Below are 19,797 nucleotides of genomic sequence, written 5' to 3'. Positions count from 1 at the left end.
AAAAGGAAGCCTGGCCTTGTTTGTACTATCAGATCTAGCCATGGGGGGGTTATTCTGTAAAAGGCTGGATTCTGTTGCAGTGCCTAGGTGACTGGCTAGTGTTGACTGAGAATGCATTGAAATGGTTCCAGCGGTACTTGATTGCTTTCCCCAATCAACATAGTAGGGTAAATTCTCCTCGAGAGCAGCCAGTTTCACATAATGACACTTGATCCCAGGGAGAATTCACCAGCGACCTGACTTAGCTGGCACTGAAGCTTTGCTCTCTTTCTCTCGCCTTTCTTAGAGATATATGAGATGCATTAGAGCACTGTATTAGAACTCCTTTTTGGCTTTGTTGAAGAGGACTATATTTCTAAAAGTGCTAACAATCAGATATTCAGAAGCAAAAGACTTTCTTGTGCAATCCAGATTATTAATAGAGATAAGACACTTGTTTGTACCTGTTAATTTGAAGCCAGAATTCTTTTTAATTGGTTGGGGGTTTTTTGTAAAGAGGCCTGAATTCTGTTTGTAAATCTGGAGTAAGAGTACTGACACCAATGGATACATACAGCTGTAAATAACTTAAAAGGAGAATCTGACTCAACTGTCTGAAAACCAGACGTCACTGAATAACTTTCCATGGGACTTCAGCTTACATTTATGACCAGTAAGCCTAACAAAAAGACTCCAGTGCTCACATCCACTCTGATTCAACCAGTACTCTGGTAGCATTTTAATCCTGTAGAATTTTTCTCTATGGCTTCTCAGGCTGTAGTGAGGCTGCGACCTGCAAAGGGTTTGCAAACCTGAGACCAAATACCTGAAAAGGGGTTTGGCACAGATCTTTCTGTATCTCATCAGTGGGAAAACATATTTGCTTCTTCCCAAGATGCCTCTCATCGCTAATATCTAGTATCTGAAATTAACATCCAATGAGATTACCTGCAAATTCTTCAGTCTGAGATGATCATCGATGTAACTAAAAAGGCTAAGTTGCAGAGGAAATTTGGATGAACTTTCTCATTTGTAAAAGATACAGGTTCTTAGTAACTACAACTTAAGGGTATGTAAAATCAGAATATGATTAACAATCTTCTGTGAACTTCACAGACACAAAATGTGCAGTATGCAAAAGAGCTATCCTGAGTAATTAATTTATGCATCAGCTTTCTCATGTCTTCTTATGTCCATGAGCTGCAGTAGCCTGTTATCTTCAAGGCAACTATAGAAGGGGGAGGGTGGTGTCTGGTTTTTTTTACTTCATGACATACTTTAAATTATTTAAAAAGACAAATTATGTTCAAGTGCAGTGGAAACCTAAACAAACCTGAATTTGAAACCTTTATTCCTTATTAAAAAATAAAAAAACAATTAAATCTAAGCACATACTTATTTTCTTACTAAAACAAAGTAAGAAATGTATGCAATGTATATAGCATACATTAAATCTGTAGGACATTTCAGCTTTCCATTTTCACCCAACATGCACATTAGAAATCTGAACAGGAAGTTTATTAACATTTAGTGATAAATCGAAGAATAGTATTTCACAGATGGCATAAAGGGATCAGAATTTGATTTGCCATGCTTATTAACACCCTTGAACAAGCTCTATTTAAGAAGCTAGAAGAAAACATAGCATATCCATTTTTTCCCAATGAATCTTAATTTCTATTAGTCATCCCCTGACTTGTAAATCAATCAGGTATTTTTCCTATGGAAATACCTATACATTCACATTGAGAATACATATACTTTGCTTTAAAATGGCCTTTTAATAGTTTCTTTTTTATATTAGGCTTCCCAAAAAAATAATTAGACTTAGTACAAACTGATGACTTCAGGTTTTGCATGTTGCATTATGGTTAACCAATCCATGGCAGGGCCCTCAAAGCTGGCTTCTTGGTTCAGTAGTGTGCATACCTTTTGCTAATACCCTCATTGCTAATCATAACTTGGGAGAATAAATCCTGTTACAAGTTGAAAACCATTTTACAATTAACTCATAAATAAGTAGACCATAATTACATTATGTTATCTCACTTTGTTTTGACAGTCTCCTACCACGCTTTGAACAAGCAAATTAGATGTACAGTGCTGGGTGATATATGGGAGGGAATGTTGCAAAGGACAGACTTTAATGACCTGAGTTTGAAAGGATCGTGTAAAGGTTCATCACTTAGATCATTTCAGAGAGAGATAAGACCACTGTTTTGTTTATTTCCTCTGCTTTGCTTTGCTTTTTGGCGCTTCATAGTAAACCATCTTACCTATGTCATTGCACAAGACAAAGAGAGACAGGACTTAACAATTTCTTAAGAGTTCTTTCAACAGTTCTGAAAACATAGCTATTTTTCTATGCCAAGCCAACACTGTTTCAATGTCTTAATATTTCAAAATGGACCAAGATGAAATACAGATGGTTCATATTATTAAGATAACATTAGCATTTTGTTGGGCACAGGAAGTATTTGCAGCCGCAGTAGGTTATGAGGTACAGGGACATAAACCTGTCTTCTGACCCCTTTCTGGCCTACTGAGTAGGGTAAGCTAGGGAGAAAATCCACTCTGAGGGAGAACAATATTTTAAAGAAAGTTGGAGCGAAGGAACTGTCATTCAAAATTAGCCAGACTTTGAATTTTATTTCCACCTAGTCATACTTAGCCTTCCATATCTTCAAAATAAGGTTGACTAACCTTCTGTGATGTGATTAAATGTCCTTGAAATTGTGTGCACACACGTAGAAGGAAATAGAGTAAGTAAACATACTGCCAAATATTCATAGTAGCTCTTAGGATACTGTGTTTTGGGTCTGTAACCAAAACAGTGTTGATAACACAGGGATGTTTTAGTTATTGCTGAGCAGTGCTTACGCAGAGCCAAGGCATTTTCTGCTTCTCACACCACTCTACGAGCAAGTAGGCTGGGGGTGCACAAGAAACTGGGAGGGGACACAGCTGGGACAGCTGACCCAAACTGACCCAAGAGATATTCCATACCATATGGCATAATGCTCAGCAATAAGAGCTGGGCAAAGGAGAAAAGGGGGATGTTAGGAGTGATGGCAGTTGTCTTCCCAAGTCATTGTTAAGTGTGATGGAGCCCTGCTGTCCTGGAGATGGCTGAACACCTGCCTGCCCATGGGAAGCAGTGAATGAATTCCTTGTTCTGCTTTGCTTTACGTATTAATCTGTCCCATGAGTTTTCTCAGTTATACTCTTCTGATTCTCTCCCCCATCTTACTGGAAGGAAGTGAGCATGCAACTGTGTGGGGTTAAGCTGACAGCCAGGGTTAACCTACAACAGATTGCTGAGTGGCAATAATATTGCATCATTTACCACAACAAGCACTTAAAAGCATGAATGGTAAAAGCAACAAAATTCATACTTGGACTACTCAGGAATCTCTCTTTTCCATTCGATAAGGGCAAAGGAATGACACTAACCAATACTAAGAAAATTTCTGCAAGGCAAAACTTCCTTGTCTGAGAGAGATGAGGATATGGCAGTAAGCACAGTAGAAGCTGAGAAGAAATAGGACATGTGATTCTGTGTTTTAGCCGACTAGAGAAAGAAGGCTGCCACCTCCTGTATATATGAGTCTGGAAGAATGTGCAGGGTCAGGAAATGTGAAGACTTTTATAAAAGGCAACAACTGAAGATGCAAGGTTATAGCCTGACAAATGGCAAATGGCTGTTCTCCACAGTGACTAGGAAAGCTTGTGGAGGAGATGAAGGAATTTGCCTCAGCCATCAGCTCACTGAGAGGGTGACCAGATATTGCCAAGGAGACATCCATTTGTGTTTTCAGTTTGGATGGAAGTGGTCTGGATCAGAATTGGACTTGTGAATTTCAGCACAGAGACAGAAGTTGAGTTTGTGCCTTGAAGTCAGTAGGTCAGGCAGTAGGTAGGCTAAGGAAGGGTGGAGGTCTGTTTGAGGAGAAGTCAGTGGAGACCTTGGCACAAGCAACGCCAGTGGAATTGCAGCAGATGGCTCAGCACTGAGCTGGAGATGAACTCCAGGCAGCAAAAGTAAACAGCACTCTCAGCATGCTTACCGATAAGAGGGAGAAGGAGGGTGAGATGGTAGTTGTGGAGGCAAGAGGGCTCAACGTGTGTTTTCAGAGTGGAGAGATTAAACACACACTTGTTTTGAGAGGAGGGAGAAACCAAGGCAAGTACCAGTGTACAGACAGGAGTAGAAAAAGAGGTAAGCAAGCACCAGGGGATGGAATAACTTGTTATGTTTAATGCTTGTATCCGTTTTGCAGATCAGAACTGCACTAATTTGGGAAGCAGTTTATATAATCCATAAAAATGCATTTTATTAGTTGGGTTTTTTTGCTTTGAATCACTGACTTCTAAAGAATGAGAACAGCTATAAATGCTATTGTCTCCACAGGCAGCAGTTTGGAAATAGAAGATGCATGGTTACATGATAAGTGTATTTTCTTCATAAAAAGATGTTTGAAAATCAGGTTTAAAATAAGGGAAAAATAACTTTAAAATATTCTGCACTTCAGAAAATAATAAAATGTCTCCTTATTTTCCCCTGGTAGGCCACGCAATGCAGATTACTTTATGCAGGAAGCTAAACGGAAGAAGCATAAAGCAGATGCAATGGTAAGAACATTTTCTTTCCAGTTATGTTGTTCCAAATTATTTTTGTAATGCAGTTTCTTCATCAGTGCAGTATTGCTGGGGTAATTATAAAATCTATTATAAGGATGGCTAAGCTTGTTAAATTAAGAAATGTTTATATAATCAAATGTTCATAGCCCAATAAACTATGACTTAACAAATAATGACTTACTGAGATAAAGGCCTGGATAAATAAAACTTCCCATTTATTCCTTTGCTTTAATTAGTAACTATAGTAATGGAGGCTGTGTAAGAGATCCACATACCTATTTCCTCAGTTTAACTAGCTGGCTAAGTCCTATAATTGTATCCCCAAATTTGTTCTGGTGGCTGAGATATTTTTACTTTTTTTAAAGAGCTTTGGCACTTCAGTGCCAAAAGAATCCTGGTTACATGGCAGATGTTTCCCAACATAATCAGAAGCACACAAGGAATTTGTACAACCCTAGAGGAACACCTTGCACACAAAAGACTATTGCAGCAGATTCTTGGCCTTGGTTTTGACCTGTCTAAAATTGTAGCGGGTAGGAAAAAGGTGAATCTGAGGTTATATGGAGCACTAAAGAGATGCTTCTCTTTCAAAACAAATGGAGAGGGACTTTTTACAAGGGCATGTGATAGGACAAGGGATAATGGCTTTAAACTGAAAGAGGGTAGATTTAGATCAGATATTAGGAAGAAATTCTTTACTACAAGAGTGATGAGGCCCTGGCACAGGTTGCCTGGAGAAGTTGTGGCTGCCCCATCCCTGGCAGTGTTCAAGGCCAGGTTGGATGAGGCTTTGAGCAACCTGGTCTAGCAGAAGGAGTCCCTTCCCATGGCAGGGGGGGTGGAACTACATGGTCTTTAAGGTCCCTTCAAACCCAAACCATTCTGCAATTCTGTGATTCTATGACAAAGGGACGCAACAAAGTACACAGTGCTCCAGGAGAGCTCCTTTGGCCATCTCTCAGCTTTCTCCCAGGCTACTTTTGTCCAGTGCTACAAATAAATTATCAAAGCCTTAAAAACATGCAGCCTCCAGGATGGAGTGGGACCCTACATTAATATGGCTAACTTCCAGGTGGGGGTAGATTTGCTGACAGACACTTTCTTGTCTCAGCAGCAGGAAAGTAGCTCAGAGTCTCTCCTTCTTCACCTCTGTGAAGAATGTAAAAAGGCCAAAGCAGCAGAAGCAGGCCCTTAATTTAGGACACTAACACCTAGTTTTACACTCTACCTGAGTTTATTAGCGCAAATTTCCGTGGTTTATTCAGTTCCATATTACTCTAAAGTGAGTCTTAAATCAGAAAATATTGTGGAGAAGTACAAATGGTGCATTTTAGTGTGTTGCTTTAAACAGAATGGAAAAGATCACTTAATATGCAAAGGAAATTCTTAGCCTGAAGAGAAATGTTTTTATGGTAGACTCCCAGAAACAGGAGGTGCAAGCATTATTCTCTACTCTGCCACAATTTTCCTGCATGAAAGTCACTTAGGCACCTTAATAGCCTCCCATCAGTATTAGGTGATTGAAATATCCACACTCAGCTTCTCTACACAGTGGACTAGCACCTTACTTAGCTTGTGAATCTCCCTTTGCAGGTACTTCCTTTCCCTCCTTGACTCTTGCAGGGATCCTGGAGGAAATGCCGTATTGTCAATGTGCCTCCAGGCACTTTGAATCACCTTGCTGGGTCTGATACCTCCTACTTTGGCACTGCAGTACCTAACATAGGCAGTTAGAGTGCGCATCCTGAAAATTACTCTAAGCCTCTCTGCTCCTTAGTCCCCCATCTGTGAAATTGGGATAATAGCACTTCCACCCGCACAAGAGCATCGGGAAGAGAAATATAATAAAAAGTTTGTGAAGTTCTCCAATATGATTGCAAGGGGAGTCATATAAGAACCTAAAATAGATTGAAGCCAGTGTGCCATTCCGAAGTTGCTATTTAAAATCTTTATCCCTTGGAAAAGAATAAGGTCCATTAACCTTTCACTGTGTGCATCAGATTTCATCCAGATGCATCCAGTCCATTAATGGGCTTTATGTACCGCAGGAGTTCTGACTGAAGGAAAAAGAAGGCAGGACAGAGAGGTATTAGTATGATTCATCTCAATCCACATAAAAATGAAATTCTGAGATCAGATAAGTGGTAAGTGTACACATATGAACATTATGTGCACATATACATGGGCACCATCATTGAGAACTTATGTGCATGTACATCCATACAAGTACACAAATACACACAAGCAGAGTCAAAGAAGTACTGAAAATAAAGAAATGGGGCAGGATGGCATAAATAAAGAAGGAGGAAAAGAAACAAATGAGGCAGGACAACATAGATAAAGAAGGAGAATGGCATAAAAAACTGAAGGAGCAGAGCAGTACCTGAAAAAGAAGGAGGATATAGAAAGCAAACTCCTGAAAGAGGAGAGTATGGTCAAGCAGTGCTGACAATGGTAGGCATAAAAAAGACATGAGAACAGAGATAAGCCTTTCAGTAGGAGTTAGTAGTATTTAAGTATTTAATTCTCATTCTCTGAGTTCAAGATAATCACCTTTTTTTGTTGACTGATGATGAAAAACTACATTTTCAAAGAAGTGTGAAATGCTTTTTAATGAAAGCTGAAACAAAAGGCCTGATGATGGAATTTCCAGCACTGGAAGAGCTTTGACAAACATCTGTCAGGAATGTCCTAGGCAGAGTTGATCCTTTGTTAGATACAAGAGTGTGGAAATAACAACATTTTGTAGCCTTTTCTAGCTCTACTTTCTGTATCTTACGATTTTCACTGATGCATACTGTGTGATGGATCTCAACTTTCTCATAGGAAAATTTGTGACTCTGAAGATATACCAACCTGTGTCAAGTTTACAATTCATGTTGAGAAAATCCCATCAAATGTAACTTGTATCTTGATGATTACACTATTTCTCTGTGTCTTTGTTTTTTCCCTCTAGGTGGAAAAGTTTGGAAAGGCGTTGAATTATGCAGAAGCAGCACTATCATTTATTGAGTGCGGAAATGCAATGGAACAAGGCCCAATGGAATCTAAATCCCCTTATACAATGTATTCAGAAACAGTCGAACTCATCAGGTAGGAAGGGAGGAGGTTACTCTCTGCAAACATGCTCATCTACATTATCACGTAATTCCTTAGATACAGTAAAAGGGGAGAAGTGAGGTCCTCCCAAGTGGGATGTAATGTGTATGTATTATCTGTATTGAAATTAAATCAGGAAAGCGTGTAGAGTGAAAATCAAAACAAACCCAAACAAACACCAAAGCTTTTCATATTACTTAGGTTGCAAATTATTTCAATAGCTTCACGATAAAAGTTTTGCTACTCAAAAGAGAAAAATAGTAATACATAATACCAAAACATTCTCACGGAGTGGTAGTTTGCAAAATATTGCAATGTGTTTAAGACTGCAGTTTAAAGGTTACCTGAACAGTGAAAGGAAATTGGACGCTCAAGGTCCATTCCATTTGGTGCATATGCTCCTCCTGTAGCCAGTGGAGTCCCAAAAGCAGTCCAGCTCGCACCAAAGCTACCCCTACATTTAGTCACCTCCATGACTCTCCAAACAGGACAGTAGAATTGAATCCCACCCACAGCTCCTATGAAGAAAGTTTGTCTCCTAAGTCTTTTTCTCCATTATAATTGGTACTAAATAGTTAACTTTACTGACAGTGTCAGTAGAGAAAACAAGGGTCAAAATCATCCCAGCAGCTGAGTGACGCTCTCCGCAAGGGAACAAACCCAGTCACGGTAGCAGAGAAAGCTGCACGGTCAGGCCAGGTTTCTGACTGCAAGGTTATTAAACAAAATCAAATTATTTTTTTTTTCAGTAAGAGAATAGTACATCCCATCTCTGCAATTCTTCCCTTCTTTTTTTCAAAAGGCAGAAAGCTCTTTCTTTCTCTGCCCTGTCTTTTCTCATGATAGTAAATACATGGTCCTAACTCTGCAAACAAATTTTGTTTGCAGATCCATAGCTTTCAATAATGTGTGTAGCTGTGGTTGTGTTGTAGTGTGAATTGCTGTTGATGTCACTTGCCGGAGCTCAGAAAAATAAGTGCTTTGCTGGGTATGCCTGTTGAAACAAGATGTTCATACCAAATCTTTGCACAGATGTCAGGATTAAAGTTTGAAAGCAGAGATAAGAAAAAACACAAGCAGCTAATTGTGGAGGACAGGTATTTTTCTGGAAGCGAGCCCAGAAGTGCTGTGTGTTGTCCTAACCTTGTCCATTGTTCAGGTATTCAGCTGGAAGCTGAGATTTCCAGAAACTAATTTGTGATTGCATAGCACATACACTCTTGAAACAGCAGTGCTACCTCTGTGGATGTTTAATATTTATAGAATTTGAATGTAATGTCATATGAGCAAAAATAGCTCTGAGCCACATGTTCCCCTCTGCTGTGCTCTGCTTGGAGGAGCAAATCTGGGTAGACACGCTCAGAACTGGCAGGGTGAGGACAGCACCAGCTTCAAGGCAGGCTGTCTGCATTCAAACACTGTGAAAACCTTTCTGCATGAACTCTGTGTAACTGGGTCTCCACAGCAGCAGAGGTTATTTTGGTAGGACAGCATCACCTCACCAGCTAGGCTCCACTCTGGACTGACGGATGTTCAAGGGAGTTACTGCTGTTTGAAGTGCACAGGGAGGCACTCCTAATGGAAAAATAGCTCTGAAACACAAGCAGAAAAAGCACACGTATGTCTGGTAACTTGAGCAAATATGTACAAGGGGGCAGATCAAATGACATTGGGCAGTTTAGCTCTCTGATCAGTAATATAAAGCTGTCTCAGTTAACTCATATTGGTTTTTTATTTTTTGTTTAAGGTATGCAGTGAGACTAAAAACCCACTCAGGCCCCAACGCCACGCCAGAAGACAAACAGCTGGCAGCATTATGGTTAGTAGATGAAGATTTCCTCAAAAGGCTTCTCTTCTGCAGTGAGCTGGTTCTTGAAAACCAGATGCTGGACACAGCCAGATAGGATTATGTTGTCCATTGAAATTAAGAGAATACTTTCTGCTCCAGGAAGGTCCAGCCCTTGTATCGCTGTATCAAGTCTGCATGCTGTCTCTGTAAATAAGCAATTCATACTTATTGACTGTGACAGGTCAGCTATGGTATGTCAGCATAATTAATTTTTAAATGCCTGATGGTTTGTTGTTTTTATGAGTGATGTACTTTTGTACCAATAGCTCGGTCATTTCTTTTGTGACTGACATTTTAGGCTCAATAATCGTAAATTCTGTTTATGTTACATGAAGGGAGATACGGTGATGGTGATAATTAAGCCTTTTGGATTACCCTCTAAATTGAGATTTCTAGATATATAAGCATGCACTTTAGATGCTGTAGGACGGCTGCTGATTGCTAGTAAAATACTAAAATGTTATTAAAATCAAAATTTAATATCTATGTGGATAATACATAAAATACCTGTTACATGGTTACTGATTCTCAGTAAGTGGACATTTACAATCAGCAAGTGTGTTTTTAACATCTATTAACCATCTGTTAAAAATCCAAATCAAATCCATCTTTAGCCTCCACAGATAAGGGCTCCTAATTAATTCTTTGTATTTAAAAGAACTAAATATTCGGAGATGTGTTTATTTTTTAAATGCCCTTTCTTTGTCACTGGTTTGCTGCGCTACCGGGAGGAGCACAGAATGCGCTAATGGCAATTGCTTCAAAGACGCTTAGGTGGGAAAATGACTAAAGAATGGTTAAAAAAAAATCAAGCCGTATTACAAAGGGTTGCTGAGAACTGCCGGAGCGCCTCGGTATGCGCAGAGCCACATCCAAATTCACGGAGCCGCTGCATCTGTTTCAGCAGAAAGGTCAGCGAGGGGGAAAGCAGACGGTGCCTTCGCTGGGCGATGAATGGCAATCTTAACTCACCGTCTGCCAGGCAGCAGATGAGCTGACACCATTTGCATATGTGCTGTACCTGTGAAGGTGACAGAGTGAGAGTTATGGTGGTGGCTGCGAGGCCACCGCATCCCCTGGCAGGCGGCGCCGTGCCCCCCCCATCCACTGGCAGCTCCCAGGCAGCTCCGCTTCTCCTAGGGAGAGACTGCCCTCCAGCGGCCAAAGGCAGAATTTCACCCTATGCTTTCAGGGCAAGAGGCTGAGAAACCCTACCTGAGATATTTTTCAAGAGCAATTTTGCTAATTCGATGGGTTTGCTGAGGTTTGGGCAGCTCCTGGGCACGGAGAGGTGGTTTTTTCTCTGCGCTTCCAAACTCAAGGCAGCTTCTGGTGCTCCAGGTTAACTCCAAGACTACATACAACTTAAAAATAAAGCCTCCGCTGCCAAAGGAAAAGCAAAACACGTCAGATACTTGCTTTGAAAGCTGTGTTACTGTGGGGCAATCCCACAGCCGTCGGTCATAAAGCTTGCTGGGAAAAGGTGATGGTGATTCTTGGTTTAGAAAATAGACCAGTAAACCTAAAACCAATAGCAAAGAAAAGAGTTTGTGTGTCCTGCATGCTGATTATCAGTTATAGTGATGTATAATTATAGTTAATACCTATTACTCTCATTTAATTACATAGCATTAACAGTGTGTGGCACCCTGCAGACTAAGGAGGCGCATGGGGGCAAGACAGTTCCAGTAGAGCACATCGAGTTTTTCAGCCCACTGCTGCTTTCCTCTGGGGAACAAATCCATCAGATGGCCTAGGAATAGCTCCCAGGCTCCAACACAATCTCCATTCCGGTTCACACAGAGGACCTTGGCCAGTGAAATCTGGGCACGTCCGAGGTTTCCCTGTTTCCCAGCTGACTCCACCTGCTGGAAGAGAGCGGTGGGTGTACACAAAATACACCCATTGTAACTGGAGTTCATTAACAAGCTCCAGGCTATTGTAATAAAGACCCAGGAGAAGGTACCCCAAAAGGCTGCCTTTGCATTTACAAAACATACATTTTTAAAAATGCATATGTTGGGTTCCAGGCCTGTAATGACCTTTTCACAGGAGAGGCCTTTGATCAAGTGTGCAAAACTTAAGGTCAGAGTCAAGGCCTGGGAACCCAAACCTGCAAACCCTTCTGAGAACAGTTTGTTGAGTACCTTACTGGTAGCCTTTGTCAGTGTGACCTGTCCTGGCTGTAGTACTTAGACTTGCTTGTGCATCCATGGCAAAGTGGAAAGTACTGTAAACACATGGTGATAAAATTCCTAAGCAAGGTGCTGTCAGCATTCCACTCTCTGTTAGTTTGAGACTTTAAGATGATTGGGGTTTCTGTTCAGGGGGCATGCCTTACCTTCTGCTCTCCATTTTGTTCTAGTTACCGCTGCCTGGCCCTTCTGTACTGGAGGATGTTTCGACTCAAGAGAGACCATGCGGTCAAGTATTCAAAAGCGCTTATTGAGTATTTCAAGGTATATTCTTTATGGCATGTTTTTAAATCCATGTGCCATTATAGGAAATACGGCATCTTACTTCAACAGTGTGCTGGGCTTAGGTCTTCCCCTGTCAAGTCAGTGGAGTTTTACCATAGACTCCCATGGCAATTCCTGATCTCTCTGCAGTTCTCTTGTCTTCACAAGGGCCCCTCTTTGCAAAATGCACAGTGTCCCTTCATGAGGATGAGAGATTCATTGTACTAACAAACAGGTATTTTCAGATTATTTTTGGTCGATTGCCTAGTGTCATCCAGCTCTGTTATGATCAGGTTTGCAGATTTTCCTCTAAGAATCCCCTCCGGGATTACACTTCCCACTAGACCTGTGAGTTGAAGACTTTGATCTAGATCAGTCCTCAGCTGCAGGGCTTCCACTTAGCAGAACTGATAGGTAGGAGAGTGCAGTGGGACATGGTCTTACTCATGGAACTGGCAAACGGCCCACACTGACTTCAGTGGGAGTTGTACGAAGGCATCAGAGGGCAGCCAAACCACCTGCCATGTACTTGACATGACACTGCTGGCTTCCCCTTCCTGCTTTGCTTCGCCTGCTTCTGCTTCCGTTTTCCACTCTGCCAAGTCCAAACCCTGGTTATGTTCAGTAAGACAGGAAGTCACTTGAAGTATTTTAATACATTTTATTTGACAGGCAACCTTTCCCTGGAAAGTATCTCAAGAACAAATCCTTTCAGGTGAAGTTCACCCAGCAGTCAGTCCATCCAGCACTTGATCTGCAAACACACAATTAGCCTTTATCTTTCTAAATAATAATAATGATAATAATAAATTAACACACAAGTGCTTTAAGACAAACTGCTTTGGGGCATCTTCTGAACAGCCATTTGTCTTTGAACACAGGGATCATCTCTTGGGTTTTTATTGCAGAGGGAGGTACCTTGAAATGAAAAACATCCATTCTTTGACATTTTGTTGATAAAAAAATTCAAATACAAGCAGAAATGCTCATGACCAGATTCTGAACACATGAAGACCGTGAAGGAAATTGACAGATCTGTTATTGTCAAACTGAAATTGAAGTCACTGTAATTGCTTCTAAAAATTTAGCAATATATAATTCAACAACTTATGTTTCTCTAACAATGACTTGATTTCAGGGGAAAGAAATATGTGCCTATTACAGTACTTTATTCTTCTTTACCAGTTCAGAGAATACCTGCATTAAGAGCAGGATGGTCAGGCTCTCAACCATGTAAAATGTCTCATACTAGCAGACAGAAACTGTTTCACAGCAAATATAAAATGGACTTATACTCTGATATAGCCAAGATGAGCTTGGATTTTTGCAGAGCTCCTGCTGATATAATGATAGTGCAGTTTCACATTAGAAAGTAGTCTCACCTTTGAAAGTAAAAATGGGGAAAAAAATCCATTTGCTATAATTTTCAGTGGAAAACAAGCCAATTCTCCACTCATTTCATATTTGGTATCTAAAAGCTTTCAAAACCAAGTGATGTGAAATGCTGACTGCATTAAGAACTTCCACATATATTATCAATCAAAGAAAGATTTTAAGCCTTGTCACACACATTTGCAGAGAAAATTAGACACAGTTTTCTTTTAGAAAAAAAAATATTTAAAGCTCCCTTAAAGTATTTTATTTCCATTATTTAAAAAAAAAAAAAAAAAAAAATGCAGAGAAAAATAAAAAAGAAGCCACAGATGTTCAGGAGCCAGACATATTAGAGAACATAAAGAAACCAAGAGAATGGGCAGCAGTAAGCAAAGTGGGATAAGAGATGGTCCCTTACAACATTATACTCTTTAGAATCCTTACCCCACCCTTTTGGTGCAGAACTGAGAGGAGGCTGAAAAACTATAACTAAAACACGAGAAAAAAGGTGTGGCAGAGGCTGGTTCACATTTACAGCTGAAGTATCCTTGACTCCACTTCGATTTTTGTATTTTTGTGCCTCCAGCTCTGTAAGTAAATAACATACACTCGGTCTCCATTACGCTAGAAAGACAAAGGCCAGTAGTTATTCTGCAAGAGAAGCAAATACTGAGGATTCCCAGGCTGGTTCTATTTAGGACAATAAACGAGAACTTTTTCTTTTCACACCTTAACCCTTCCTGCCAAGGAAAAAAAAAAAAAAAAAACGAAAATCCATTGAAGGAAGAACCCCCTGTGGGACACTTTAAAGGTTATTTTTCATACCACTTGCCTGGGATGCAGAAGGTCCAGTGTCAAAATGCAGGAAGAATGCCAAGACGCACAGCACTGATGTGATTCTTGCTAAAATACAGCCAATGCCAGTGTGCACATGAACAGTGTGGGAACACAAACAGCAGTTCAGAGGCCACATCAAAACTGAGAAAACAAACTTTTGGAAGAGGTGCTAAGGAGATGTGTCCAGCTTACTGCAGAACAGGTTAAGAGAGGATGTGATCATTGTGGATAGGAAAACAGAGCTGATAATACCAGGCAACATGCAGTTTTGCTGGCATTGGACCAACAACCAAAAGCTAGCACTGAAGTTAAGAAAGTTCAATCCTGAAACTCTGAAACAGAATCTGTTTTTCTAACTGTGAAGCCTACTAAACATTAAAACAGGACACAGGAAAACAGGGAGGATAAATAGTGCTTTAGGATTTCTATATGACTGGCTATCCTTTCTAAACAGAGTAAAATAAAATAAATTTTAAATGTCGTTCAGCTTCTGTAAAAGTTCCATGATTGGTGGGAAAGAGAAATTGTAGAACTGAGGGATTACTCCTGGCCTTGAAATCCATGAAGCTCTGAAGCCCCTGGTTTATCATTTTTCCTTACCAAGCCATGGGAGACAAGCGTTTTTGTAGCGCTGTTAATGCTTGTAGCTCCTGCAACTTGCAAAACCTGCAGCCTTGCATTTAACAATATCCATGAACTGATCTAAAGCTACAGGACTTCACTTGGTCTCCCATGGTTGTCAAGAAGGAAAGTAAGAACACAATTATCTGTATGTATGGTTTCAGGGGAGAGTGTGCAGAGGTCACTTTCCTCTGCAGAATCAGAGACTGGCCATTCCTGAATATGAGACTGTGGATGGGATGGACTAGGAAAGTTTTGTTTCTTAGACTTCTTCTGTTTTCTACGTCCTTCTTTCTCACAGGCCCAGGATTAAATCAGTCACTGCACTTGGGAGAGGAGAAGAGTTTTCTCACAGGTCAAATGGGCAGAAACCTGCCAGAAAATTCCCACCAGCTCTTACACACTAACAACTAGAATAATTTTATTTATTCAGTTTCCATTACTGCAGAAACCTGAATTTCTGCTCTGTAAATGTAGTGCTTGTACAGGGTAGTCTCTCCCCAAGCAATGGCATTCTTTAGGCTAAGCAGACTATTCCAGTGAGTGTCTTAATGACTGCAGGTACACAAGAGATCACAGTAAATCTAATGTCCCCTTTTCAGTGGGGGACTTCCTTCAGCTAAGAGAAAACAGCAGTCTACAAGGTCAGTCTCTGACACTGTAAATGCTGCTGTATTCAGACAAAGGGGAACAGCTCCAAGAGGAGCAATCATGAGAGAGATTCTTGAACCTGGTGTTTAAAACACCCACCTGAGCTGAAGGAGCCTCTGATTCACATCCCTGTGGTCTGCCAGGCTGAGCAGACTTCCACAGTGTTGCAGGTCCTAAGGGAATTACATTTGTCTTTGAGGACAGGAGAGTAGGAGGAAATCCTTCTGGCTTTCTCTTTCACAAGAAATTCTAGCCTAAACCTCACAAAGAGTCCTAGCAGCTCTTTCTTCTGAACTCCCAGGATTTCTGTGGAAAGTTTCCTTTCCAACATGTTTTCCTAATCAGCCTCCACACCAGCGTGTTAAATAGACTGTGCTGCAGCACTGCTTCATCACAAAACCAAACCAGGCTGAGTGGGTTTATTGCATCATGAGACTTAAATACTTCTACTTGCCAATTTTTTCTTTACCTTTCTTTACTTCTATACTGTTTAATGTACTTCTTTTCATAGTCTTATATAAATTATATGCCTTCTGAATTACTTTTCCCGTTACAGAATTCATCAAAAGCTGCCCAGAACCCATCTCCTTGGGGTGCCAGTGGAAAGTAAGTCACACAGAAGCATACATCAGTTTGGCAGTCAGAAGTTGTATTTTACCTGCAGTATGTTCTGATATTCTGATGTTTTTAATCCCAACACCTTCCTAAGTAACTGTATTAATATCTGTTTCCAGGAGCACAGGAACACCATCGCCCATGTCTCCTAGCCCTTCTCCAGTCAGCTCTGTAGGATCCCAGGGGAGCACAGGGGCCCCCTCCCCATCTCCTATTGTCAGCATCCCGCAGCGCATTCATCAGATGGCTGCCAACCATGTCAGCATCACCAACAGCATCCTGCACAGCTATGACTACTGGGAGATGGCTGACAACCTGGCCAAGGAAAACAGAGGTGCGTGGGTCAAGGCAATGGACTATTCTAGAAGGCTGTCACATGATTTTAATCAGGAAAGTAATTATTTTGATAGGAATCCTCTCTGCAAAGTAAGACTGCAGAGGTGACTTTTTTCTTCAGTCTGCTCATAGCCTGATCAAAACAGCCCAAAAAGGCAATTTTGATAGCTGTCTTGCTATCTCACTGGGGTTTTTTTTCTTTATTTGGCTGGTCAGGACTGGTGCCAGACAGGTCACAGACATAGCTGTGGGTAGCATTCACTGCCATCTGTGCCATTCTGGAGAGAGAGGTTTGTGGCAGGCAAGGCAGCTTCCTTCCCCCCGCAGTTGTGGAGCTGGATGGAATGTGTTTAGCCAGACCATGTCAAAAAGTAAGAGCACACTTCCCTTCTGCAGAACAGCCCCTCGCCCTCCCCACATCCAAGCAGACACAGATGGGAACGAGGCACCTTGTTCCCTCTTCAGAGCAAACTTCTCTCAGCCAAACTGGTTTCTATGAACAAGTGTCTCAGCATCTGACTTGATGGTAAAGTATTGCTTGGTTTTCAGACTAAGTTATGGATTTAAGGCAGGGGCATGGCCAGGATTCAAATCCAAATGAAGACACCTAAATCTAGGTGTGTTTATATGAGTTGCGGGGGGAGGGCTAATCTCACATTGCAGTTGATGGAGCTTTGTTCAATACAATCCGCAGAGTTCAGAGAGCTGCCCAATTCACCCTGAAAGGGAGACTGGGATACAATTCAGTTCTTAACCACAGCTGCCAAATGGCATTATTTGAGGTATCCTTACCTACACTCCCACTGCAGAAGTCTCCTGTGTGAGATCTGCCTGTCCAGGTTGTATGTGTCAGCTGCCTGAGAGCATCTCAAAGGGCATACATGCCCCTAAGTAGGCAACTGAATTAAGCCCCTAGTGGCTAGTTGGCCAATTTATTCTTTAGGCTGGGCTGAGCATGTTGTACCGGTCTCTATTTCTCTGTTGTGGTAGCTTAAATATCTAGCATATGTATAGACTTTTGTGTGTAGATTTTTTGATTTAGTTGTCCTTAATCTTCAGATAAATCTTGGCCAGCATCTGTTTGCTTTATCAAGACTCAGTGGAAATTAATGAAAAGCAAAGCCAAAGAACTCACTGCTTGGTTCTTTAAAAAGTAAATTGTTGTGCATCAGCCTGTAACATCATGAACCACAGGGCTTTAGAATTAATCTCGCCAGCACTAAACTTGCATTCATATGAAACATTCAGCTTGGCTCAATTTGCAAGAGAATAAAATCTATTAAAGGGTGACAAGTAGCAAATAGAGCTTCACTCTTCTGATGCTGAATCTTTTTTTCCCCTGTAGATTTTTTTAACGACTTGGATGCATTGATGGGACCTATCACCTTGCACAGCAGTATGGAGCATTTAGTTCAGTACACTCAACAAGGACTTCACTGGGTGCGGAATAGCGCTCACTTGTCATAATGACTGTGTGCCATTCACATGGACAGTATACCTTTCATGGATAATTCAGTTATTCTGGACACTGTGCTACAGAAATAGTCAACCACAGCATTGATCCAAACAAAGGTGAATCTTTCTTCAATACTGAGTAAAATTTTTCTGAGCGTAGACATGTATGTGTGCATATGTACAATATACAACGATGTCTCTTCAGAATGAATTGTTCTGTATTGCTCTCCAAACATTTTCGTACACTAGAAATACTAGAAAGAACTGATCTTAATGCACAAAACATACCCCTTCTATTCTTGTACCGAAAAACTCAGAAACCAAAATCTCATGGGTTGATTGATCCAAGTGCAATAAGCACAGATCCCTATTCAGGAAAGCTCTCAATAGATTCTTAACTTTAAGCTTGCACTGAAATTCTGTAGACTTCAGCAGAGCTTAAGCACATAAACAAGGGCTTTCCTGAACTGGAATGAGTGAGGGCAAATCATAGACATGGAGAACTTACACTGCGAGCCTGGACACGTCACAGAAGCGTCAATATTAATGTGCCATTTCCCTGTTACTTCTCCACTGGGGCACACAGCGCAGTTGTGTAGCTTGCATTAGGTTGGAGAAAGATGGCATTCCTTCATGTGCAATAAGTTTCAACAAATTGCATGCATTTCTTTATCTCCTGTCTTTTTAAATAATTTTACCTCTTGTTCAGATCCTCACCAACAGTATAACCTGACAGGATCAAGCAAAAAGCCTGAAAACAGACACGCTGATAGCAAAAGCTTTGCAGAGATGGTGGAAAATTGCATTCTGTTACTGATAGTAAATAGATAAATGAACAAATATGGCAAACTGCAATCCCATTAGTAAAGAAAATGTGTTAATTTAGCTGCATACACATAGAGACAGAGAGATATCTGTACCAGTTGTTGACTTTGCATGGGAAGGCTTCATCCCACAGATTTTTACTTTTGTACCTTTTTTAATCTAGCAGAAGCTTGCAGCATTTTCTTCTAGGCTGTATGGGAGCATTACATGCATTTTCCTTTATCTGGGAAGCTGAGTTTGCTGCTCATCAGGCTAAGAACTGTTTCCTATCATAATCTTCTCACTCTTCATGCATAATCCTCAACTACGCGTTAACGTTTCTTGATTTATGGGATGTTTTCAGTTCCTGTTGACAGGCTGTGTTTTTCATGCCAGAATTAATCCCACAATAATTGGAGTTCAATTTGGGTCAGCTGAGGGCAAGGCTAGTTCATATCAACTGTGCTTGCATTCAGTGCATTTTTGTTCATTTTCAGTGGTTTTCACACATTCAGTTTTCTTTTTCTGTACTTAAAAAAAAATAAATTCTGTAAGTTAAAAAAGTTTAATTTTTTTGCAATCAGATTTGCAGCTTTTACTCAGTTGAGCAGCTCCGGTGACTTTCAATGGTCTGTTCTTGTCCAAGTCACTGGTTGGACCCTTTGATGGTTGTTTTCTAGTCTAATTTACTTATCTATTAGGAAAACATAAGTACCAAATACTCTTTCAATGGAAGATCCAATTGATGGCTGATTGGTTGGTCCTTGCTGCCTTTTTTTTTCTTCCCCCATTTTTGAAGAGCTGCATTCTGGAAAAAAAACCAAGCCAAATAATGCAGCACGTTTTCTGAGCTAAACATCTTTGGTAACACAGGCTGGCTGTACCCTGTGGTTAAAAGCAGGCTTCAGAACACATTGAGCCCCATGTACCATAACTCCAGCTACTGCTCAGACTCGGAGCACTCACCCCATTCTTTGAAGCAGCTCAGCAGGTACCTACAAGGAATTGCTCAGCCCCAAGCTGGGCTGGGCTGGGCTGATATTTGTGTCCACTGGTGCTCAGATACTTCCCCCTAAT

At 40.8% G+C, this 19,797-nt stretch overlaps 1 protein-coding gene across 1 annotated transcript in view; it reads left to right on the top strand.

Moving 5' to 3' along the window:
* AFF3 (AF4/FMR2 family, member 3) overlaps positions 1 to 18,530 on the top strand; it is a gene marked incomplete at its 5' end in the record, with an annotated part of 35,254 nt that extends 16,724 nt beyond the window's left edge. The window contains 7 exons of the mRNA XM_010010708.1: positions 4,548 to 4,611; positions 7,577 to 7,713; positions 9,467 to 9,538; positions 11,934 to 12,027; positions 16,067 to 16,116; positions 16,245 to 16,459; positions 17,807 to 18,530. Of these exons, the coding sequence (XP_010009010.1) occupies positions 4,548 to 4,611; positions 7,577 to 7,713; positions 9,467 to 9,538; positions 11,934 to 12,027; positions 16,067 to 16,116; positions 16,245 to 16,459; positions 17,807 to 17,928 (754 nt within the window). The remainder of the gene's footprint in view (positions 1 to 4,547; positions 4,612 to 7,576; positions 7,714 to 9,466; positions 9,539 to 11,933; positions 12,028 to 16,066; positions 16,117 to 16,244; positions 16,460 to 17,806) is intronic.
* Positions 18,531 to 19,797: the final 1,267 nt, after the last annotated feature.

Source organism: Nestor notabilis, unplaced genomic scaffold (assembly GCF_000696875.1).
Source record: "Nestor notabilis isolate BGI_N333 unplaced genomic scaffold, ASM69687v1 scaffold7843, whole genome shotgun sequence".
In the NCBI taxonomy this organism is placed as follows: Eukaryota; Metazoa; Chordata; class Aves; order Psittaciformes; family Psittacidae; genus Nestor; species Nestor notabilis.
The sequence above is the reverse complement of the archived record's forward strand: the minus strand, read 5'-3'. Positions and strand labels throughout refer to the sequence as shown.